Source organism: Schistocerca americana, chromosome 10 (assembly GCF_021461395.2).
Source record: "Schistocerca americana isolate TAMUIC-IGC-003095 chromosome 10, iqSchAmer2.1, whole genome shotgun sequence".
Classification (NCBI taxonomy): Eukaryota; Metazoa; Arthropoda; class Insecta; order Orthoptera; family Acrididae; genus Schistocerca; species Schistocerca americana.
The window spans coordinates 163,564,817-163,591,408 of NC_060128.1; the positions used below are offsets into that span (position 1 = coordinate 163,564,817).

The 26,592-nt window shown below is 38.0% G+C and overlaps 1 protein-coding gene across 1 annotated transcript in view; it reads left to right on the forward strand.

Annotated features, from left to right (window-relative positions):
- The window catches only part of LOC124552498 (chaoptin), a 231,614-nt gene that overhangs the window by 178,086 nt on the left and 26,936 nt on the right, over window positions 1-26,592 (forward strand). The window contains exons 15-16 of the mRNA XM_047126782.1: window positions 7,383-7,508; window positions 11,552-11,665. Coding sequence (XP_046982738.1) covers window positions 7,383-7,508; window positions 11,552-11,665 — 240 coding nt within the window. The remainder of the gene's footprint in view (window positions 1-7,382; window positions 7,509-11,551; window positions 11,666-26,592) is intronic.

The following is a 26,592-nucleotide window of genomic DNA, read 5'->3' on the forward strand; positions in this document are numbered from 1 at the left end:
CGTAATGAAGTTGGATAGATAAAAAAACAATTACCAAGCGGCTGCAGAACATGCACATAAAAGAAGGTTATACTTACGCAAGTTTTCAGAACCAGTGGCTCCTTCTTCCAGCAGAAGGGGAAGGAAGAGCGGTGAAGGGAAAGGACTGGACAGGTTTAGGAAAAGGCGTGGATTTCGAAGTCACCCAGAACCACGGGTCAGAGGAGACATAGCTTATGTGATGAGAATGAAAGACTGAATTTTGTTTTTATAACAAACTGCCTCACAGCATCAAATATATACACTTCGAGTTGGTCGTTAACTACAGTGCTAGTGTAGACTGCAAAAAATGAACAATGACAGAAATAAATTTGCGCACCGCATCTTTCCTAAAGTTAATGGACCCATTGGGTTTCCTGGTGCAGTAATTCCAGCAGGGACGACAAGACTACAAAAAGATTACTTTTTAAAAACATCACGGCCTACTGCAAAGGGAAATAAAAAGACGATCTGTGTACTGATGTAGAAACAGAACCTGGACCAGAAACTCCAGTCGATGGCAATAAGAACCCTGAGGAAAAACCTGACCAGCCAGATATTCCAGAACCAGAATGGAAGAGGCGAAAATGCTGTTTGTGAATTATCTTGAACCCCTACAGACACAAGTATTTTAGAAGTAGTAAGTAAATCCTTTGGCCACTATCAAATATGGTATCTCAGTAACGCATTTTTGGGGGTTTCATGAATTCATAATTTTAGATGGTTTTTATCCAATTAATGACTTAATAATCAAACTTTGGTCTAAGAGATGCCATAACAGAGTAAAAATACCAATATTTTTCCCAAAAAAGAAAAAGGCTGTGAAAGGTATGCAAAGTATTTCACAATTTGGGTGGTTTTAAGTTTGCAGGGCGAGAAGTATTGAACTATATGAAAAAAAAATGATGTAATTTAGTTACAAACTTTATTCAACATGTAAACGTCACTACAGATATTTTGATTTAGGTTATGACATGTTCGATATTCCTGTCATCATTGGCAATGGTGTGGCGCAGACGAATAGCAAAATTCTTCATGACCCACTGAGGTGTTGGAACATCGATACTGTTGATGACCTCTTGAATGGCTGTTCCCAGCTCAGAGGTGATTTTGGGATTATCGCTGTGTTCAGATTCGGAGAATATGGCGGCCAATTGCGGCTCATGGCAGTGGCCTCTGGGTACCCCAGAGCCAGAATATGGTCCCAAACTGCTCCTCCAGGACTTTCCTGCTTTGATGGCTTGAGGTCCATCTTGCATCAACCAAATCTTTGCGAAATCAGGGTCACTTTGGATAACAGGGATGAAATCATCTTCCAAAACCTTCACACACCATTCGATAATCGCTGGGCCATCAAGGAATATGTCACCGATTATTCCGTGACTGGACATTGCACACCACATAGTCACCTGTTGAGGGTGAAGAGACTTCTCGATGGCGAAATGTGGATTCTCAGTCCCCAAATGTGCCAATTTTGCTTTCTGATGGACCCATTCAAATGAAAATGGGCTCCATTGCTAAACCAAACCATAAAGTCTCATCATGCCCTGCAGCAAACCATGCAGTTTGGACATCCTAACTCAAATCGTTCAGATGCTATGGCTTTTTTATTTCATATATTTCAATAATTGTCACCCTGTACGTACAGCGTATTGTGCTATAGGTCTGAAGGGACGATAATTTTGAAAACTCTGTACCAATTTTTTTTTTTGTGTTGGGGATCAACAGCTACGAGCCGATTGTAAAGCTCTGTACCATGTGACCAAGCACATTTTAAGGCTAATCTGTGTTCCTTAAATAGCTCAAGTTAAACAATTGCAACGATAATAAACTGAAATTTTAAAATGTGTTATCTCAAAACACCTATTTTCCAGCATCAATATTCAGCTTGACATAACTCACTCAAATTTAGAGATAGAATATGTTTCCTTATGAGCTTATGAATTAAGTCAGGTGATGCTGAGGGAATTAGATTAGGAAATGAGACAAAGTAGTAAAGGAGTTTTGCTATTTGGGGAGCAAAATAACTGATGATGGTCGAAGTAGAGAGGATATAAAATGTAGACTGGCAATGGCAAGGAAAGCATTTCTGAAGAAGAGAAATTTGTTAACATCGAGTATAGATTTAAGGAGCAGATATAGACTCAGATCACAATATAGTAGTGATGAAGAGTAGGCTGAAGTTCAAGACATTAGTCAGGAAGAATCAATAAGCAAAGAAGTGGGATACGGAAGTACTAAGGAATGACGAGATACGTTTGAAGTTCTCTAACGCTATAGATACAGCAATAAGGAATAGCGCAGTAGACAGTACAGTTGAAGAGGAATGGACATCTCTAAAAAGGGCCATGCCCGCAGCTCGTGGTCGTGCGGTAGCGTTCTCGCTTCCCACGCCCGGGTTCCCGGGTTCGATTCCCGGCGGGGTCAGGGATTTTCTCTGCATCGTGATGGCTGGGTGTTGTGTGATGTCCTTAGGTTAGTTAGATTTAAGTAGTTGTAAGTTCTAGGGGACTGCTGACCGTAGATGTTAAGTCCCATAGTGCTCAGAGCCATTTGAACCATTTTTTAAAAAGGGCCATCACAGAAGTTGGGGAGGAAAACATAGATACAAAGAAGGTAGCTGCGAAAAAACCATGGGTAACAGAAGAAATACTTCAGTTGATTGATGAAAGGAGGAAGTACAAACATGTTCCGGGAAAATCAGGAATACAGAAATACAAGTCGCTGAGGAATGAAATAAATAGGAAGTGCAGGGAAGCTAACACGAAATGGCTGCAGGAAAAATGTGAAGACATCGAAAAAGATATGATTGTCGGAGGGCAGACTCAGCATACAGGAAAGTCAAAACAACCTTTGGTGACATTAAAAGCAACGGTGGTAACATTAAGACTGCAACGGGAATTCCACTGTTAAATGCAGAGGTGAGAGCAGATAGGTGGAAAGAATACATTGAAAGCCTCTATGAGGGTGAAGATTTGTCTGATGTGATAGAAGAAGAAACAGGAGTCAATTTAGAAGAGATAGGGGATCCAGTATTAGAATCGGAATTTAAAAGAGCTTTGGAGGACTTATGGTCAAATAAGGCAGAAGGGATAGATAACATTCCATCAGAATTTCTAAAATCATTGGGGGAAGCGGCAACAAAACGACTATTCAAGATGGTGTGTAGAATATATGAGTCTGGCGATATAACATCTGACTTTCGGAAAAGCATCATCCACACAATTCCGAAGATGGCAAGAGCTGACAAGTGCGAGAATTATCGCACAATCAGCTTAACAGCTCATGCATCGAAACTGCTTACAAGAATAATATACAGAAGAATGGAAAAGAAAATTGAGAATGCGCTAGGTGACGATCAGTTTGGCTTTAGGAAAAGTAAAGGGACGAGAGAGGCAATTCTGACGTTACGGCTAATAACGGAAGCAAGGCTAAGGAAAAATCAAGACACTTTCATAGAATTTGTCGACCTGGAAAAAGCGTTCGACAATATAAAATGGTGCAAGCTGTTCGAGATTCTGAAAAAAGTAGGGGTAAGTTATAGGGAGAGTCGGGTCATATACAATATGTACAACAACCAAGAAGGAATAAGAGTGGACGATCAAGAACGAAGTGCTCGTATTAAGAAGGGCATAAGACAAGGCTGTAGCCTTTCGCCCCTACTCTTCAATATGTACATCGAGGAAGCAATTATGGAAATAAAAGAAAGGTTCAGGAGTGGAATTAAAGTACAAGGTGAAAGGATATCAATGATACGATTCGCTGATGACATTGCTATCCTGAGCGAAAGTGAAGAAGAATTAAATGATCTGCTGAACGGAATGAGTACACAGTATGGTTTGAGAGTAAACCGGAGAAAGACGAAGATAATGAGAAGTAGTAGAAATGAGAACAGCAAGAAACTTAACATCAGGATTGATGGTCACGAAGTCAATGAAGTTAAGGAATTCTGCTACCTAGGCAGTAAAATAACCAATGACGGACGGAGCAAGGAGGACATCAAAAGCAAACTCGCTATGGCAAAAAAGGCATTTCTGGCCAAGAGAAGTCTACTAATATCAAATACCGGCCTTAATTTGAGGAAGAAATTTCTGAGGATGTACGTCTGGAGTACAGCATTGTATGGTAGTGAAACATGGACTGTGGGAAAACCGGAACAGAAGAGAATCGAAGCATTTGAGATGTGGTGCTATAGACGAATGTTGAAAATTAGGTGGACTGATAAGGTAAGGAATGAAGAGGTTCTGCGCAGAATCGGAGAGGAAAGGAATATGTGGAAAACACTGATAAGGAGAAGGGATAGGATGATAGGACATCTGCTAAGACATGAGGGAATGACTTCCATGGTACTAGAGGGAGCTGTAGAGGGCGAAAACTGTAGAGGAAGACAGAGATTGGAATACGTCAAGCAAATACAAATAATTGAGGATGTAGGTTGCAAGTGCTACTCTGAGTTGAAGAGGTTAGCACAGGAAAAGAATTTGTGGCGGGCCGCATCAAACCAGTCAGTAGACAAAAAAAAAAAAAAAAAAAAAAAAAAAAAAAAAAAAAAAAAAAAAAAAAGATTTATGTGTCAGGAAGTCGTTTCTGAAAGTTTTTGGATGGAGTGGAGTGTAGCCGCGAATGGAAGTGATACATGGACGATAAATATTTTGGACAAGAAGAGAATAGAAGATTTCGAAATGTGGCGCTACAGAAGAATGCTGAAGATTAGATGGGTAGATCACATAACTAATGAGGAAGTGTTGAATAGGATTGGGGAGAAGAGAAGTTTGTGGCACAACTTGACCAGAAGAAGGGATCGGTTGGTAGGACATGTTCTGAGGAATCAAGGGATCACCAGTTTAGTATGAGGGCAGTGTTTAGGGTAAAAATCGAAGAGGGAGACCAACAGACGAATACACTAAGCAGATTCAGAAGGATGTAGGCTGCAGTAGGTACTGGGAGATGAACAAGCTTGCACAGGATAGAATAGCATGGAGAGCTGCATCAAACCAGTCTCAGGACTGAAGACCACAACAGCAACAACAACAACATGAACCGTCCTATCTAGCCCTGAAAGTAAAAATTGCAATAGCTCAAAATACAACATTTTGGACAAGATGCCCCTTTTTACTTTTTGTCTCACATATGGAGCATTACTACAGTTCAGAGGCACAGATCAATGAAAGGAGGTTCAAGGAGTGGTGGACAAATGTTTAGTTTATCCCATCTGGTGTGGGCTGCACTGTACTCAAGTTTTGACAAATTTATTTATAGTTAACTGTGTGGCTGTATGCCCTTTCTGTCACCACAATCAGCTACCTAAGGGAGGGAAGTTGTGTGCACACCCTGTATGTTAATTTTGTAAGCTTTGCACTGTGGGTGTGATCATATTTAACAATTTGTGTACCATAGTTTCTGAAGTGAAAAATGGAGACCAGACCATCATTTTCCTAAACGAGTGTGGGAAACTGCCTAAGAACCATACTCAACCTGGCTGGTGCACCAGCCATAGTCATCAATCTATTGTATGGGTTCTATCCTGGTCAGGGTCACCTTCATGTCTCACAAACTAGCATGCTACATGTTGCACTACAAGAATGGGTCAAGTGGACAACTTTGTTAACTCATCTAGATTTTATGTGCATATGACTAATACAAGATTATGTGAATTCTATATAATTCGGTATCATACACATGAAGTGTAATAATAGGAGCAGTATAAATGAATATTGAAAGATGTGTGTGTGTGTGTGTGTGTGTGTGTGTGTGTGTGTGTGTGTGTGTGTGTGTGTGTGTGCGTGTGTGTGTGTGTGTTTTCTCCACTACTTTTCTTCATTGGCTTAAAATTATTTTGTGATACATGATAAAATCATTGTCTTAATTTGTGAATGCCTAGCATTCAGTAAAAAGGTGTGTTAGTATAAACATTAAATCTAAGTTTATGAACCCTACTACGTTTTTTATTTTATTTTTTCTGATGTTGCTCATATACTTGATGATGTCTGTGCTGGTGATCTACAAAATGAACAATACAGGGTGTTTAAAAAAGAATCATCTGATTTTAAAAAAACTGATCACTAGTATGTTATTTGAGATATGTGTGTGAACAGCATACTGTTGGAAAGAGCAAACTCTTGAGTTTTACTGGATTCCTGGTAGGTAGCAGCAGCGTGGGTCAGCTTCAGTTCTAGTATGAATGGTGTCTGGCCAACAGAAAGCATTTTGTAGTCTACTTTTTGAGCAGTGCAGGCCAATAATAACTGTTAAGCATGACTTTTGTACTGGGTACGGTGTGGATCCTCCTACAGCGCAGAGCATTAAACGATGACATGAACATTTCTGAGAAATAAGTTGTTTGTGAAAAGGCAAATTTCCAGGCCATCCCTGAGTGTCTGACACAGATTTCGAGCATATCTGGCATAATTTCACAAGGAGTCTGCAGAAATCCATTCACCGTGCAGCTCAACATCTCAGCATTCAGATGATATCCATTTGGCATGTGTTTCATCACTGTTTACCCACAAGGCAATACAAAATTCAGCTACTTCAAGCCTTTCATGAAGGTGACAAACAACAACGTGTGGAGTTCTGTAGTTTCGTTCTCGACAAGGAGGAGGATGACAGTTTGCTTCCACACTTAGTATTTAAATGGAAAGGTTGACCATCATAATGTGAGAATATGGAGTACAGAACAACGACATGAAATCATACAACATGAGAGAGAATCTTCAGATTTACTGTATTTTGTGCAGATTTTTTCCCCCCAAGAACTCTGTTACAGAAAGCACATATCTCGATCTGCCTGAGAACGTTCTTTTCCCACAGTTGGAGACTGATTTGAACAACTTCATTTACCAACAGGATGGGGCACTGCCACACTGTCATCTGGAAGTACAAGAATTTTTAAATCAATAGATTATTGAATGGTCAAGCAGTCACACTGGACCAAATGATTCAGCCTTACATTACTGGCCTCCAGGGTCACTGGACCTTAATGTATGTAATTATTTATTGTGGGGGCTTATAAAAGATGCTGTTTATGTGCCTCCATTACCAACAACAATGAGTGAATTGAGACATTGCATAACAGAAACTGTGGAAGCTGTAACTAAAGACATGCTTGCCGCAGTATGGGAACAATTTGAATACCACATTGTCATATGCCATGCATCTTAAGGGGTGTGTGTTGAATAGGTATGAAAAAGAAAAAAAACTTTTTGATTTTCCTATTCATCAAAAAGCAAAATTCATTGTATATGTTTATTAGTTTCAGGAATTTAGACATGCAAAATTGAATGATTCTTTTTGATACACCTTGTATATCTAATGATGCAGTATTTGTTTGTGTGGATGCTGATTCTGAGGTGTGCCCTTTGCAGTCTGGGGCCCTGGGCCAGATGACATCCCTGAGGACACTGCACGTGAGCCCCTACCGGAACGTTCGACAGTTCAACTTGCCACATCTCCTGCAGTACAATTATGGTCTCAAAGAGCTGCACATCCATGTGAGTAAAACTTGGCACCAAACCATATCCAGTACTATCCTATCATGGGCTGTTGGACCTGCAAGTAGACCCACCAGGATATATACGGTGCCATTTGTGGGCTTTGAGAACATAGGAGCAAGATATTGATTGACAGCCTGAATATTTACAGAATGTATCAGTTCCATTACAGCTGTATTTCAGTGCAGGCTACCTTGACTATAGTCTATTGAGCAGCATCACAAAGGAGCTCCCTCAGCACAGTTATTACCAATTAAGTCAGCATTCACCTGCCAAACTCCAAACACCCTCAAATCAAATACTCAGTGGTGCACAGTTAAATGCTTGGCACTTTAGTTGTTAAAATCATTAAGACATTCAAAAGAATAGTTAGTGGAACTGAAGCAGCTGGAATTGAGCTAGATTTTGAGAAGAACTAATCTCTTTCACACTTCATTCCATGCAACCAAGACTTGAAGAATAACAACAGTGACGTACTAATATCTAGATTACTCCATAATGTACCTGTCATGTATTATCACAAACTGAAGAGTATAGAAGCTGTGCAATATTTTGTTAAATATCTTTTATGAAAGAATTTTTATAAAATGTTTGTGTACTGGAGTACTTTGATGATGTGTTTCATAAAAGTTGTTTCATTTCTAAGATAAGTAACTTACATACATATTATGAGTGACTTCATTAATGTGAAGTGTAGGCACAAAACAATAAGCCAGTCAGATTATTTAAGACCTTTATTATAAGCTAAGTATTTGGGAAAGTATTTCATTGGTATTAAATATAGTTAAAATTTGATAGAGTGGTACATCTCCTTTGTCATTGTGATTTTACCAAACAAACATGTTTACCCCCCCCCCCCCCCCCCCCCTCACACACACACACACACACACACACCACACACACACACACACACACACACACACACACACACACACACACACACACACACACACACGTCCTCAGCACAGCTCTGAATTCCATGTCAGTAATGTAATAATAGCTGCTCAGAATTTGAAGCAATCAGATGGGGTGAACCAAAGAAGTTGTATTTCAGGTCCTCTGTACACTTGTTCTCAATTTGCTGATGAAATAATAGGCTTAGCAGGTTTTGAAAAGGGGATGAACTATACATTAAAAATGTTGTCTCATGCCTTGGACAACCACAAACTGAAAATTAACATAAACAAAACTAAAATAATGATTGCAGGTAAATCACACACAGGTAAGCGCAAATAATATCTAGGAAATACAATATTAATGCAAGTAAATAAATTTTACTACTTGGGAAGTATAATAACAGATGGCAACAGAAATTCTATTTATTAACAAATGACCACCTTAATACAGAAACGAGAAAGAAATTCATCAACACACTTAGCTGGAGCATTTTAAGCAATAGTTTTGAGGGGAGGACACAAGAGAAACAAGGAAGAAAAAACTAAACACAATAGAGGTCTGACTGAAGGGAAATTGAATTCACAAATACTAAAAGACATTGAAGAGAAAACGACATTCGTTAATAGGATACAGTAAGATTAACCAAATTCATTTGATGCCTAATTTGATGAAGCAGCTTCATAAAAAAGAGCCTTAGAAGTAAGAATCCAGAGGAAAATATTGAGTGGGTGACTTAAAACATCCATATTACTATTATCAGTGGAATGAACTGCACAAACTACAACCAAATGGTAAAGATAACAAAAAATACAGGATGATGGCAATATTAACAAGACGTTTCCTTTAGTGTCTGATGATGATGATATGTTTGTAATTAGCACAAGTGATCTAAAACTGGAAATTTAAGAAGATACAAATGTTGTCCTTTTTGCAGATGAAAAAAGTACAAGAAAAAATTTAATGCCTCTTTCCACAGTCAAATAGTTATAAACATCAACAGCTGGTTCAAGGCAAACATATGGTCACTGAATAATGACAAGACTCAGCACATATAGTTCACTACTTGTCATAGAACTTCACAATCTATACAAACAACATTCTCAAACAATGACTAACACAAGAAGTAGAAAGTGTTAATTTTTTGTGACTACAGATCGATCACAACCTTAAACAGAAAACACACTGATTACAATTAATGTAGTGTCTTAGTACACTTGCATTTGCAGTAGACATGATCATTCTCATGGATGATTTAAAAATGAGGAAGTTAGTTTATTTGGCATGTTTTCATTCAATAATAAATATGAAATAATTTTTTTGGTAAACTAAAATTACCGGGACAATATCTTCAGAATATAGAAAGGTGATATTAGAATTACATTGAGTGCCTGAAAGTGAAGGGAAGGCACTGTGATTAGAGTCAGTTGTCAGCTGCTGCAGACAAGGTGGAAATGGAGTCGTGACAGCCCACATTCAAACCAGCAGCCATCTGACTTGCAGCAGACTGTTGACCACCCTATATGGATGGCTCCATAGAGGTGACATAATGTAATTCCATCAGACACGTCATCGCTGAGTGTATCAATTTATATTTTTGAAAACATTGCCTTCAGTACTCAATGTCAACCCAGGACACTGTGGAATTTTTTGTAACATTTTAAAAGTTTAAGAGCAGGAAATATAACATGTTTTATAATTACCTTGATGAATCAGTGCTATTGGCAATTGTTGATTGTATCTAATTCCTGTTTTCTCAGAGAAAGTATTGGATTTTGATTACTTTACATATGTCATGTGAAACAGACACAATTCTTAAATAAATTGCAACAGCCAAGCTCTGTATGGTATCCACCTGTTGGTAAACATCACCTCCTTCTTGGACAGCTCACTATAAAACATACTAACTCACAACAACACATTAGCTCCATTGGTCATTGATCCTTATATAGACATAACTGGTGGCTTTTTCTACATTGCTACAATTTTAACAACATTAGAGAAGGAAAGTTGCTACTCACCATAAAGCGGAGATGTTGAGTTGCGATAGGCACAACAAAAGGGTTGTGGTGCCTATCTGCAACTCAGCACCTCCGCTATGTGTAGCAACTCTTCTTCTCTAATATTGTTACATCCCATCCTGGATTTTCCATTGTTTGATTGGTACAATTTTAATTTGTCATGATTCACAATGATCAATATTTTCTGAAAGGTTTTAAGTATGACAACATATTTTACAAAAATTGATGTTAAATCTGACATGTGCATTTCTAACAAGTACAAGGCTTCCTTCTACTAAATTTCATAAAATGTTTAGTTTTACAACTTCATATATGAATTTCATTCCAGTCAATCAAGAATTTTAGTTCCCTTCAATAGTAGTAACTCCAGTGCTAGAATTTTATTATTTTGTGTGAAGAACTGTCTTTAAACCCTCTAGTCGGTTGATAACATACTGTATTAAATGTTTACATTTTTAACATGACTGTATAATTCTTATGATATATTCCCATAACTTCCATTAAAATAGTCTATTAATTTATACAAATTTTAATTTCATGAATAGATTTTCATCTTCCTTGATTTTCAAATTATTAACATGACTCAATCCACAGTTTCTTGTATGCCATATTTGATTCAATTGGAGATAAACAGTTGTTAATATACGATGCAGATATAAATATGGTTATGAATATAAAATTATATACAAAGAAGATACTGTATCATTTTCCTAAATTGTAACACATATCACCTACTACTGTATGAAAATAGTGGGCTGTTACATTTCCAAGTTATTATTGTAAAAGTAGTTTTTGATTAGATAATACTACTATATGCATGAGTTATTTAATCTAAAAACGTTTGCTTTTTCAGTTAAGATGACATGTCATGTATCGTTTTGTAAATGATCTATGGATGAATAAAAAGCTAACTAACTAACTAACTAACCAACCAACTAACTAACTAACATACCACCAGTTGCCAAGAATCTGTTTGAACATCTTGTAAGAAATTATGGAACTTGTGGAGAGTTTATGTAATGTGGGTTATTTTATATATATCTTGTGACTTGGGAGTGTACTGCTTAGAATTGGTGACACAATATTACTGCTTGTGTATGTGTTACAGTGACTGGTCTGCTTTCACAGGTGTACGAGGAAACGGGACTGCGGGATGAGATGTCTGGCCCACTTCCTTTCAAGCTGTCCAACATAACTGTCACAGGACGTGCACTCAAGACCCTTCCAGATGATCTCTTAATGGTAAGCTTACAACAGTGGCATACTGAAAGAGGCAAACTTGCTTTGTACAGAGTGAACTTTGGGAAATTTTTTGTGTGGGGAAGTGTGTATAACCTACTCCAAATTTGGGAAATCTTGCACTTGCAGAGGTAGATTTAGCCTCAAAATATCAAAATTACCATTCCCATTTCCACTGACCTGTCGGTTTGCTTCCTAGGATGTTGTAATTTTCTGATGTTTCATTGTTATGTGTGATGCAGTTTTTTTGGTTATTATTTATCACTTCTGAAAGGACTGACACAAAACAGTTGGCAGTGTATAATTCATATATACATGAAGACTACACACGAGAATTCTTGTAGAAGAGATGCTCAGTGTTCATCTTGCTTGGATCATGTGTTCTTATAAGTGAACAGGCAGAAAAGTGGTCCACAGCTAATTGTTTAAGTCTTCATGTCACAAAGACTCACATCACGTGATTTCACCAGAAGTCATATGCTGAATGAACACAGTTTGCAAAGTTCCCTGGGTCTCCAGATGGACAACAAGCTGAAACTGAGTCTTCCTTCTCATATAGATACATTAATCCAGAAGCTCAGTCCAGCACGTTATGCCCTTAGAAGGCTCCCTTATTCTGTTGATCTTAAAAAAAAAAATACATTGACTTAATTGTATGTTATCGAACCCTTTTGTTTTATGCAATCATCCCCTGTGGTAATGCTCTGAAATTAAATAAAGTGTTGATTCAGTAGAAGTGAGTGGTAATAATATTATGCAAAGTAGGTGCAGAACCCCTTTTTAAGAATCTTCAAATTTATGCACTCACTTCCCAATCCATTTACTCCTCCATGGCTTTTGTTATCATGAAAAGCAGTTTCACTGAGCTGCAATATATACAGTCACAATGCAAAAAAACACACACATAATTTTCTTGTGGACTTTGGTCCCTTGTCCAGAGTTCAGAATGGAGTTATTACCCAGGTCTTAAGATATCAACAAGCTCCCATACAAAATAAATAAATGAATTTGGAACCGCAGCCAATTCAAAAGAAAATTAGAAATTTACGTGGCATGTATGTCACATGGCAAGAATTAGTGACTGCGTTACATGTAATAATGTAGTGTAAATAAGACAGAGTATTTACGATAAAAAAATTATTCGAAATGTACCATTGGAACCAAGTAAATACGTGATCCAGCAGAATGAATACTAGGGTATGTCACATAATAGGGTGCTACTGTTGCACCTGTGTGAAATAAGTATGTTCTCATTGCCCTGAGGACAGAGAACCATTTGTGATTATGTCATTTTGAAGTTCAGAGCATCAGAAATTCACCACTGAGTCATATTTCAGATGTAACGAATCTCTCATCACAATTCAGTGACTCTTGTTGCCACTTCAAGTGGAATGGAGATGACAAAGTCCCAGATCATTGCACGATTGTACAATGGGTCAACAATTCAGGACTACTGTGTCTTATACAAAGAAGAAAAGTTCACGGGTATGAAGGACACAACAGACTGAGGAGCACATCATGTACTTGACTGTAGTCCTCACCATTCTGCCACCAGACGTGATTTGGTATTAACCTTGTCAGATCATTCCCTACAGCTCATCATTTGTGACAACACAGATTAAACGAACAAGACAGAGTTGTACAACAAACCATTGCATTGCATTTCCAGGAACTTTTAGTAGTTGACTTGCAGATGTGAAAAAACTCACTGATGTTGGATGAAGTCCATTTTCATTTAGACGCTGGTGTAAATAAAAAAAAATTACAGGTACTGGGTGCTTTGCAACCAATGTAATCCTTTTCAGCTGCATGAAAAGCTCCTCCGTTGTGAATGTGTGTTGTGGCTTCATATAGCTTACATTCATGGTCATGCAATGATGGTTATTAGCAATCCCTATGTCCAAATGTTAAATGGCTTTATCCTTCGAAGATTGAAGAACTACATAATTACAGCTCCAGCAGGATGGTGCAATAGCTCATATGGCCTGCCAGTCTGTGATTACCTTGCAGCATCGTTTGCCTGGTTGAGTGGTTTTCAGACTTGGAGATGTTCATTAGCCAGCACGCTTCCTCAGTTTGACTACCCCTGACTTCTTCTTGTGGGGATACTTGAGGAGTCAAGCACAAGCTATGCATCTTCATAATGTGGGTTAACTCAAGGAAAGGATATATGCAGCTCCATTAAACATGCTTAATTGGGTGACAGAAGCTTTCATTTGCTGCATGGGGGAATGCACAGAATATGACAGCCACCACCCATATGGTGTTACATTTAAAACCAAGTGAACAGAGTATAATATTTAATAGCATATATTTTTCCTTGTTTTCAATATATATTTCAATAGATTTGTTCCTCTGTTTCAAAATGCTGTTCTTTTTATATACTGCTGTTTATTCTCCCAGACACTGTATTAAGCTACTAAAACAGGAACTACATAGAAAAACTAAGGAGGCAGAAGCTTTTCCAGAATAGCAGCTTCCTTAATAATTCTCTTTATTATATGTAGATGGCATATGAGTGAATAGCATTAAGCAGTATAGTGATGTGTGTCTATACAGATGAAGTTCCTCTGGTTACCTTATCTTATGTTAACTCATACCACATTCATGAAGGTCCTCCTCCTTGTAGGGTCTTAAGAACATGAGGATTGATGAGTGTTTTGAGGATAACAACAATATAAGGAAAAGACACATTGTTATTTGCTGCAAAGGTAACACATTAAGCTGCAGACGGCACAACAAAAAGACAGTTACACATGTAACTTTCAGCAAAGCCTTCTTCAGAAAAGAAAACACACCCATTCATTCCCACAAACAAGCACACTTAACACACACATGACTGCCATCTATTTTTCCGTATGTTGTTAATATTCCAACCTGCTGTTAACATTTTTTTTGTTTTAGGGATAACATTCATACCGTCTCAATGGATATCATAACCTTTCTGCAGAATTCTGTGAGGAAGGTTCTATCTTTTTTTCAAAACAGTAATTTCCTTACTTTGTTGTTTCTGTGTATGCCATTTGCAAACACAAATAGGACAGTGCTGTCTGTGACAGACAATTATTGATACAGCCTGGAGAATGACTTTCCAATAGCTATTTCTCTCTGTTATTGTGTAAGTTGATTTATTTCGTATTCCTGATTGTTCTCATTTATGATCAACTCTGCAGAACACTGCAACTGAACAAACAAATTTGCATTCATGATTTCTCATGTGATTGTACTGAAGCACATACAGCAATCTATGAAAAATAACAAATGTTTTTGTAAGCAAAAACAGTAAAACAAGAACTGTAACAAGACACATTATGAAAAAGGTATGTTAATTTTTCTGAATGACATCAGCCTCCCACATTGAGTACTGCTAGTTAGATTAAAATATCCTTCTATTGTGGATTCTCCAACATTGCACAGTTTCAGCTGTGTAGCTATTTTCAAGAGAATTGGCTGATAGTCAAACGCTCTGTGACAGAGCTGCTCCAAAATATATATTAAACTAAATTTCTCAATAACAGATTGCAGAATTCAAATTACCAGGACATGTTTAAAATATTTTTAGCATGATTTTACATAATGACAGGCAGTATTTATGGAATTGTTGGTAATGACAGATATTTTTTGAATAGATAGTAGTTCAGGCTGTGCCTCAAAATGCTAGTTAAGCTCTATGCAGCAGAAGTTTGGGGCATGGCTTCTATGAGTACATCTCTTGTTGTCCTCCCAAAGTTTTGGCCATTTCAGCCTAGCCATCCTATATCACTTCTACATCATGTTTACATCACAAGCAGGACTTACAAGATGTCATATTGAACTTCATCCTAATCAGTTTAAGCCCATATTTGGTGCATTTTATAATACAGCTCACATACTATGAATATATCCCATTTCAAAGTATCTCTTGGAAACACATCGTGTTTGGTACAATTTATTTAAGAAAATTATGGGAGACATTATTTTGGTGGTTAAAGAAGTTTTATATTTTATAACTTGTGTGTTATGAAAGAATACCATTTCAAGGCAATGGCTCATTGAAGATAAATAAAAAATGTCTCATTCTTGCTTTAACCTGTTATAATTAAATGGCGTATTGATGATTAGGGGATGATAAAAGTAAGACATATAAACATGGAAGGTTACAGTAATGTAGACCATACATTTATGTAATTATGGAGTCAAAGTTTGTTGGTTTGTGTCCTGCTTTCTCCAAATTTTTTTATTTACCTTTCTGTTTTCTGAAAGATTCCAGGACTCTCTCATATTCCATAATTTTAGATGTTACGTATTCAGTCATATCTCTCTCTCTCTCTCTCTCTCTCTCTGCCGGTTCTAGTTATGTGAATATGTTAGAGAATATGAGCAAATAAATTGCAAGATTGTTTTCTATGTCAGTCACAATTAAATATTTATCATTCAAAGCTCATTATCACAGCACAAGATTCATGATGTACTGCTAACATCAGTATTTTAATGCAGGACCTCGTAAAGTCCGTGGATCAAACATACACAAAATATTAAACATCTCGGGTTTAGGAATGAAAACATGAAAAGCATTAAGACCGCATCTTTTAATATGATTTGTTGCGTTAGTGTTTGGAATTGTGACATTTATGGATAACCTCTAAGTATTATCTCAGAGTTAGCCTCTGGTGCTATTCAGTAGTTGATTATGAAATGGAAAGATACAATGTTTAAGCTGTTTGCTAGAGTGCGATATTACTTCTTGCCCCTCAGCTCCCCGCCCCCCCCCCCCCCCTGCCCTCCCCGGTCCCCCCAACCAAAATGCTGGGCCTGGTGACAGACTTAATAAATGTTGCTGTCTTCCCAGTATGGAAACCAGGAGCTGTGCACCAGTGTAATCCATTCATTCATTCATTCATCACATTTAGTAGATCCCATCAAGAAGGGGAAAATTCAGGAATGTGGAGTGAGCCAAGGCATACATAATGATGAGATAAAGGCATCATAGGAATTTAATCAGTATGCTGTACTAACAATAAATTATTGCTATACAGCTTAGTGCTATTCTTATGCCTGTGCCTTGTAAATTTAACCAAGTAAACTGGTAAGGAAGCTCCTACTCTAATAAACTTGCTGACTCCTCAGTTTTATGACAAATCTCTTGTTCATGTGCTATTAGTAGCTTAATATTTACCTGCTCATAATGGTATTTTTCTAAGAATGTTATTTTACAACTGTACATTCTGAGTTTTGTTTATGGTACACAATTACTTGAAATATCCAACCATACATATTATACAATGGATGTGAGTATGTTCCACTTCTTCTAAACAACTGAACCGATTTCAACCAAACTTGGAACACATATCCCTTGCTGTCAGGTAACAATGGCCGTGGAAGTAAGAATCACCCACTGACCATAGATAAAGAGATAAGACATCATAAACACTGAGATGCCTGGAAAACTGCCACATCATACATGACCTTTAAATTTATTACTTCTTTGCTATTGTATACACAACATATTTCACAGACAATATCCACATACATTACTGAATGTACATACAGCTTTGGTGACATCATTACCAAATGTGTCCAAACAATGCCATTCGTACTGTTATTGCCCTTGTACAACACACAGTTCAAGAGATATGATGTCATGAGCACTGAGATGTGTTAAAAAAATACTGCATCATGCATGAAGTTTTAATACATTTATTCTTTACTACTAAAATACTCGGACAGTTGAATCAACTTAAATAAAGCCCTGGCACCTGGCAGCACTTTTGACATGTTTCAACTGCGAAGCACAAATGGCTTTAGGTGAAAACAATACCCATCTACAGAGCTATGGAAAAGTGTTACCATAGAGACATTTACATAATCGTGTTGTGGACTCGCAAAGCAGCTGCGCTCAGCTGGTTGAACATGTAACTAGATATAGTGCATATAATCAAGCACGGAGTTAAATAAAATTTACAGAGAATTTGTCTTTTGAATACTATGTTTCTTAATTTGGATACTGTATTTATACATTTGTACATTCTGCATATTTATTTGTACAACTGCTTTATAGTTTGAAAGATATTTTCACAAATACATGAAAATGATATTTTTTTGATGTTGCATGTCAGAGTTTATTTTTTGTTTTTGTTTCTAATAGAAAATTATCAAAACAAATGCCCAGGCAATGCAGTGTTTGTCAGCTCATAACTTTATAACAAAGGCTCCTGCTTGCCGTGTAGGCAACAGAATTTTTCAGTCCCTGGACCTAAATGTTCAGGTAATATGCAGGAAGAGTGGCTAAATTTTTAATTTTTTTTGAATAGGTAGGGAGTCCCAATTTCTTGCTTTACTTAACATGAGAGCTTGTTGAATATCTTACCAGCAGAGTACCATAACCTTATTCTGAACTCTAGACAAGGAAGAAAAGTCTACATTAAAATAATTTTTTCCCTCTCATATTGCATCTCTGCACATCAGCTCAGGTAAAACTATAAAGAAGTCATCAAGGAGTAAATGGTTTTGGAAATGAGGGTAAGAATTTGAAGATTACAATTACTGTGGCAGTGTGTATAACAGGTCGGCTGAAATTGATTTTTATTATCAGCAAAATAACCATTAAGGAGTAGATATTTGGTTTCTGGTGTTACACAGGACATAGAAATAAGTTTAATGTAGATTTTGCCTCCTTGTCTAGATTTCAGAATGTAGTTACATATCCTGGTAGTAAGGTATCCAATATGCTTCCTTCTAACATAATCCAAGAAATAGGGAATTCCCTCATTGTCACTCAAATATGACACTGTCCCATCACTACAACATCACCAGTGTACAGTCTTAGATTGCTACCCACCATACCTGACAGACAATTTATGTACAGAGGATTAGCACCAGTTTTGTTACTATTTCCTATGGCACTTGTGACATTAATTTTGTCCCCGATGAACAGTCACTATCTAGGAAAACTTACTTGGGTCAAAAGGGGCAATCAAAAAGTTTCTGTCTGAAGGCTGTACAGTCCAGAACCAGTATGCCAGTAAGGCAAAATCACCACAAACACAGGGGCAATCATCCCACTGGTGTACTAGACTGAAGATTTGGTAAAACACCGTGTCCTGCTGAGTGAAGAAGTCTGTAACTGCCTGCTGCTCATCCTCGTCTGACAGGCATCGTCAACCCCTTAAGGCCTTTGTTAAGGGGCTGAAGGTATAATAATCACATGGTGGGAGATCAGGACTATAGGGCAGGTGCTCAACTGTCTCCCACTCAAGTTGGCATAATGGATGAAGCTACCCTTCCAGATCAAGCAGTGTCTTGCGTCAAATCACAACTAGTAAGGAAGTTGCACACCACAACATAACAGTGGTTTTCAACTTAAGTGCTGCCCCCATTTACATTCTTAAATGTATACCAGTGTTTGTCCTTCAGTAGTCAAGAAAGGAATAACAGCACGTTGGTTCTGTTTGGACACATATGGTAATGATGTCACCAAAGCTCACAGTTCTGCATTTATCACACGAATGTCATAAAGACATAAATGTCGCATTAACCCCTTACCTACATGTTGTCAGTTATATGCCTGCACCACAATAGTACTACACTGCGTAAACACTTCAGCTACACCCTCAAACTGGAACTTTTTGATTACCTCTTATATAACGCAAAATGTCTGTGAGCCAGTCACACATATGAAAACATATTCCATATGCTAAGCCTTTGTAAATGGTCACTGATGCTAAAGTCAAGAGCCCTGAAAGGATGTGTGTTAAAAAGAACACAAGCACTTAAAAGCAGATGTCCATTGAAGTGGGTGTAAGTCAAAATATATTTGCTTAACACTGTCTGTTTGGAGTCCAGATAGTGAGCACATGCAAAAACCTCTGCTTAGAATTCCTTCTGAAAACAGGTGCCTGAGTTGTTAAAATATTGCACAGCAAATTGGAATTATCAAGTCAGCAGCACACCCGAAAATATGCCGTCTGCCCAGTCATACTTAGTGGCTCCTTCTCACTGTGTTAAACTACTTCATTAGGCTAAGTGAGACATTATTCTTGGCAGCTACCAACCACAACAACAATAACAATATCACTGACCAGCAAGTGTGAATTTGTAGACTCTCTCTCTCTCTCCCTCTCTCTCTCTCTCTCTCCCTCTCTCTCTCTCTCTCTCTCTGTCTCTTTAGTAAGAATTGTGCTCTGTTTACGTTTGGAGTGTGGATGTCGTGTGTACATTGTCTTCTATAAAGTGTTGTTACTCTATGTATTGATTGTGTATTTGGTATTCTACACCCCTCTATATCCCAAGTTTCCACCGGTCCTTTAAAATGTGTGACTGTAAGAACAGCATTTGCATTAATGTAAAATTAAAATAACTGTCGAGAATTTTGAAGATGACAGCAGACGTATTCAGTCATACCTATTAAAACAATAACAGGAGACTGTTATTTGATGTGCATGTATTGAGACAGTGGACCAGTTGATGGTGTTTCCAAAGTGACTCACCCTACCAAGGACTGAGCCAATTCTGAAAAATGGGTACATTGTAACACTTGGTTTGGCACACAGTTGCTCCCTGTACACATAGACAAAGTCAGAGCTAAGCCACTTTACTTCTTATCCACTCAGGCACTGAAGTTAACATACTTAGGCACTCAGGCGTGCTTCTGCCTGCTATGGCTTCGTAACAGATTAGTTCACAAGTCCGTAATCCGTTTACTGACATTCTTTTCTTCTTTTTCTCATACTGCCTTTCTCCCCACAAACATTTCCTTGCCATTCACACACACACACACACACACACACACACACACACACACACACACACACACACACACACACTATGAGTATTTTTAGTGTAATTTATTTTATTTTTTGAATCTGCAGGCAGTTTTTAAGCTTTCCAAGACATCATCCATTGTCATATACGTGTAATATATTGTACCATATCTTTTTAAATACAGGTGTTCTTCACCAGTACATAATTTTATAGTTACATACTGGTACAGGGCAAGACTTTCTCAGTTAAACATGTGCTGTATTGGCTAAAATTAGTGAAGGCAACCACTCACCTATAGCATATCAATGCATGGAGCACAGTAACACATAACAGAAAGCAGTATTCACACTATATTTTGAGCATTAGTTCTTTTTATAGCAGTAGTACACACATTCACATATACAATCACATAGACACCCAAACACAAATTACTACGCCCACAGCAGGACTCCATATCTTTATGGGATCAGCACTGTTATATGGGTTTGGGCATTGTTAGTGATAATTTGATGGCCAGATGCCCTTCATGATGTCACCACTCCCCCTGGAATGGACTTTGCCTACCCCATCTGTCCGCTTCTAGTGTGAATACCATGTTCTAGCCTGAAATAGTTTTTTTAAATATATATAAATGTTTGTGTATCATGTAACTGAGGTGGGACATGAGTACCACTTCAATATCCACATAGGTGGATGAGAGAAACTGCCTAATAACTACATCTGTGCATGCCAACACACTGGCCCCCATTGTTAATGTGTTGGGCTGATTTGATATGGGGCCAGAACTGGGCAGTTTAATGCATGTGGCTATCTGGGCAGGTTAATAGTTCACTTACATTATTATTTACAAATTCATTAACAATACAGGAAGCTTTTTCTTTCAACCAAGAGGATATTGCCCTTCTGAAACCCTTAATTTCCAACTGTTTAATTCAACTTGATGACTGGTTAATAAGAGATTATCCTACATGCAAGAGTTTTTTTGTGTTTGTTAGTATATCCCAGGGAATACTGAAAGAGTTTCTGTCCCTAGTTCTACAAACGTTGATGTATGATTTTGTTTCATATTCATCCCAACTGATCGAAGTGTACATAAAGGTGTTAAGCATCTACAGCCTGAGATTTTTTGTGAAGTACACTTCATGAGGAGTGTTCATTCTTGGACAATATGTGCACTGGATTGTTCTTTTCTGCCAAATTAAAACTCTGTTGACTGTAGCAACATTAGTACACATTATTATACTATAGTTGAGGTGTCTGCGGAAAAAGGCACAGTACACAAGACATAGTTGTTTTCCACTATGACAGGTTTTAATTTCCTTTGAGGTACAGACACAGGATAGTTTTGCATAAGTTATCTGTGTCAGCATTGCAGTTCAGTTTTATGTTGAGCCAGACACCCAATAATTTGACAGGGTCTTTACCATGACAGTTGTTAGTTGCAACTTTTAAAGAGGATATTATCCTCCTAATTTTGCTGTTGCTTAATATTAATTCATTTGCCTGAAACAAACTGAGAAGTTACATTCACAATCATAAGTGAGTTCAATTGCTCCATAATATTTCTGTCTTTATGGGGAGAGATAAATGTAATATTGTCAGCATACATCACTGCTTGAAAGACATGTTTCAGAAAAAAAGTTAATATTTCTTTGAACTTAAGACTGGACAGTTTCCAGTTGTTTCCAGTTGTTTCCAGTTAAAATGTTTATTCAAACATGTATTAATTTGTGGTGGTGCAGAGCTACAGCTATCTGGGTGGTACACTCAAAGTACGGTGCTGAGAAATGGCCGAGAATGCACAGTACTTCTTAAAACAGTGAATTAAAACAAAGCATACACACGATTTTAATTAAGTAAATATAGTTAATTCTTCATATGTATTTCCAGCATTACTTGTAAAACACACACACACACACACACACACACACACACACACACACACACAACAGTACATATAGATACAGTTTTTTTTTTCCATTGACTTCTCTTTTCAAATGTTTTCACGGGTTAAAATATAATAAATTATAGTCCATTGTCTTGGTGGACAGTGAATACGCAACTCGTGTATTAATTGGGATATAGTATGTTACATTTGAGTCGACTACATACAGTTTCTGTCATTTTGAAAGAATATTTTCAATCCCGTAAACAAAAGAACCAACATATTTCAATGCAACTGGCAGCTTTTCTTCCATGAGGCTGCTAAACATAATTTTTTGTAATATCATTTACAAACACAGTGGGCCCATTTCAATCACTGTTGATTACACTTTTACAGAAAGTTATGTCTCTCCAATGCAATATGTGAACTTTATTCTAATGGCCTGTGTACGATTGGACTCCTTGATTCCATAACATGTGAGACTAGCTTCGTTAGTGAGTTATTTTAATAAAATTTATTAGTAGACCAGTATTTTTTGGGCATTTATTTCAAATTCATGGCAGTAGATTAACCGAAAAATCTAGAAATATTGGTGGGATAAAAATTCAACAAGAAGTTGGGTCCATAAGCAGAAAAGTAATTACAAAAGAAATAAAATAAAAGGTGAAGCAGCAACTGACAGATAAGTAAAATGCAAACTCTATCTTCAGGACCATCAGTGCTGTTGTCATTGTCTGCCAGTGGCATCATGAGATGTGGTATGGAGGCGTGTGGAGTCAGCACACTACTATCCCAGGTGTTATCAGTTTTTGTGACCTGGAGCCTCTTCCACTTCGTAGAGCAGCTCCTAACTAGGCATCATGAGACTGAGTGTGACCTGTTCTCCCACTGAGGAAAAACCCCTGGCAGTATTGGGAATTGAACCTGGGTCCTCTGTGTGGCAGTCAGCCGCACTGACTGCACAGCTATTGAGACAGATGCTGACAGCGACATGTCTATGTAAAATAAAAGAGTATTGAATATGGAAAGATTACAGAGTATAATAAAGGAAAACACTGGTCTGCAGTGGCCAGAAGACAGGAAGAAAAAACCATAGTGAACAGATGAAAGAGTACTAGCTGCAAAGAAAAGATCAAATAATAAAGAAGTGAAATTGGCACATGGTCATTAATGTAGTTGGTCCATCTGAGAAAGATGTTTTAAGTAGAAATTTTTGTGGTAAGGACTATGGAACCAAACTGCTGATGTCATTGGTCCCTAGGCTTAAGCACTACTTAATCTAATTTAAACTAACTTATGCTAAGGACAACACACACACACCCATGCCCGAGGGAGGACTCGAACCTCCGATGGGGTAGCTTCACAAACTGCAACAAGACGTGTCAGACCGCACAGCTACCCCATGTGGCTGTTTTAAGTAGAAATTTATGTCACACATGATTGTCTGTAGTCCTTGGCGGTGCAGTAAATGAAAGCTTCTAAGAGACACAATCTAGGTCATTAAAGCAATAGGGTGCTTCCTGCTGATGTAGAATCATGAAATCTAGTAATAAGCAAAAATTCGTAGTACAAGTAAAGGAAAAAAATAAGAAAATTGTTAATTTTAATTATATCATATAAAGTAATATTTCTTCTGTCATTTATTATTTGACTTAAAACATCCTCAAAAGTCTTGGAATTCCCAAAACCAATATTTTGGCAGTATCAGTGTCAATAACAGGCAAAAATCATAGGAGTTCTTGATTCCCCAGTTGGATCAACTGTCTGTGTGCATAACTAAGTTGGCACAGAGCTCTCAGTTCACGAGAGCTGTTCACACCTGGCAAATTTTTTAAATTAACCTATCTCACATAATAAAACTAGTTATTCTGTGTTGGTACTGTTATGCATACCATTGATAGCAGCATAGGCACCATTCAGTTCCCAATCGTAGGTGGACCATATTTGTTGAGATAGTGATAAATTTTTTTCTGAGAAAGGTTAAGGATTGCCAGTGCTCATCTATTTGCTGTTGCAGTGCAGCACCAATTGCAGTTGCAGACAGTTGACCATGAGGGTGAGAGGTGCATGTGGAAATGGGTGCACTAAAAGTGTAACTTCTGTGATGGGAGTCTTCAGCTTGGTAAATGCCAACTTGGTCTCACTATTCCACTGGAGGTTGTCGTTTGGCTTTGGTGAACCATGCAAGAACTGTTTCATTGATGCAGCTAGGAGGGCACAGTTGTGAACAGACTGATAGTAAAAATTTGTTGCACCAAGTAATTGTCATAGTTCTTTAACTGTTGCAGGCTGTGGAAAATTAAGTATAGTTTCTACTTTCTCTTGCAGTGGGCATATGACTTGTGCATTGATAGTATAGGGTAGAAACTCTACTTCAGCTGCTCGGAAGGTGTACTTTGAGGGGTTGATGAGCAATCCCTGTGCATTTAAACAAGTGAAGATATGTCATAAGTGTGACAGGTGTTTGGTTTTCAAGTTTGACATGACCAGTACATTGTTGATATACATATATCAAAAGTCTGTCACATGTGACTTCATCCATGAACCACTGAAGTGTTTGGGCAGCATTAAAAAGTCCAAAAGGCATTCAGGTAAATTCAAATAGTCTGAACAGAGTGCAGATGGTAGTCTTAGCAATGTCATCCGGTGCCACAGGTATCTGGTAGAATGCATAGACTAAATCCAATGCAGAAAAGTTGTGCTTACTGTGGATGCTGAACGTAAAATATTCCATATGCGGTACTGGATGGATATCTGGAATGGTTCAGGCGTCAACCTGTCTATAATCACCACATGGACACCATCCATTATTAATTTTTGGAACTACATGTAAGGATGGTGACCAACTACTGCTTGATGGACAGAAGATTCCTTGTGCAAGCACTGATGAGAGTTCCTGCTTAACTATCTTCAGTTTCTGGGTTGTGAAGTGGCTTGGTCAAGCAAGAAGTGGTGAGCCAGGTGTAGTCAAACTATAGTGCTCCATCAAGTGCTGCACAAGTGCAAGTGCAAGTGGAAATGGGAGTCTGACATGTGTTCTTCATCAACTGTCTGATGAATTCAGTGAATGGACAATAACCAGTATTCATCCATATTGCGGTGTCTTCCACACGACACACTCTACCTTGGCTTGCTAGATTGGTAGTAGTGTAAAGAATGTGTTGGAGGTCAGGCAGGAGTCCATAAAATGATAATAGATCCACTCTGAGTATGGCATATCTCATGTCCATTATGATGAAATGCCATTCAAATTGACGCCGTAAGTTTAAGTTCAACACTAATGTGTCACAACCGTATGTTGTGGCTGTAGAACCATTGGAGGTGAAAAGATATCAGTCATCACAGTTGCGATACGGCAGATCGATGGATTTATATGTCAGCACCCCTGTCTACAAAAGCTGTAACTTTGTGCCATGTTCCATTACAAACAGTTTACAGCTGCCATCTGGAGAGCCAGTAGCCATCATCACTGACTTCCTGCTGAGTTTCCCATGCTTGCACAGTGAGCTACACTTCTGCACCTAATAACCATACCATTGGTGATCTAGCAAACTCTTGCTGATGAAGGTGAAGGTGAACAGCTGCACTTTCGCAGTCAGTGGTGGTGATGAGACTGGTGACTGGTAGTCTGCATCTATAGTGAGGGTGTTATCTGCCTGAGGCTGTGGGCAAACTGTTGTGACAGAAGCAGACAGATACATTTCTGATATGTAATCTGTAGTTTGAACAAGTGCATCTAGATTGCTGACACGCATTGTCAATATCTTCTGCATATTGGTTGCCAGGGTGATAACCAAATATTCCACATAATGTTTCTTGACTGCATTTCTCATTAATGTACACAGTTGGCGTAGTTGCTGCAATGGGGTGTGACCGCCTAGCTCTTCAGTGTGGAGTGGTTTCTCCAATTTTTTCACCTCATATTGTGAGAGACAGGTAATTACAGCATTCTTGCTGGCTAAGTAATGATCAGTGCTTCGTGGTGACACCAGAATGTCTTGCCATATTTTCATTGAGAGCAACAACTACATAACATATACCATGGTGTCTGCAGTTACATGTGCTAGCACAAACTGACTTTCTAGGGGGATTCTGTTGCCAAAACAGTGGTGGCTTTATTGCCACATGTTTGATTACTGCACCAGTAGATGCATCTACAGTTGGTGGCAGGTCTGACAGAGAACTGGGATGTGGAAGACGCACAATGCAATTGATTCAGATGTTCACATTTAGAGTGATATGGCATGATACAAAGCATTATTGACCACTGAATTTCACATCAGTGACCATTAGATATCATGTCAGT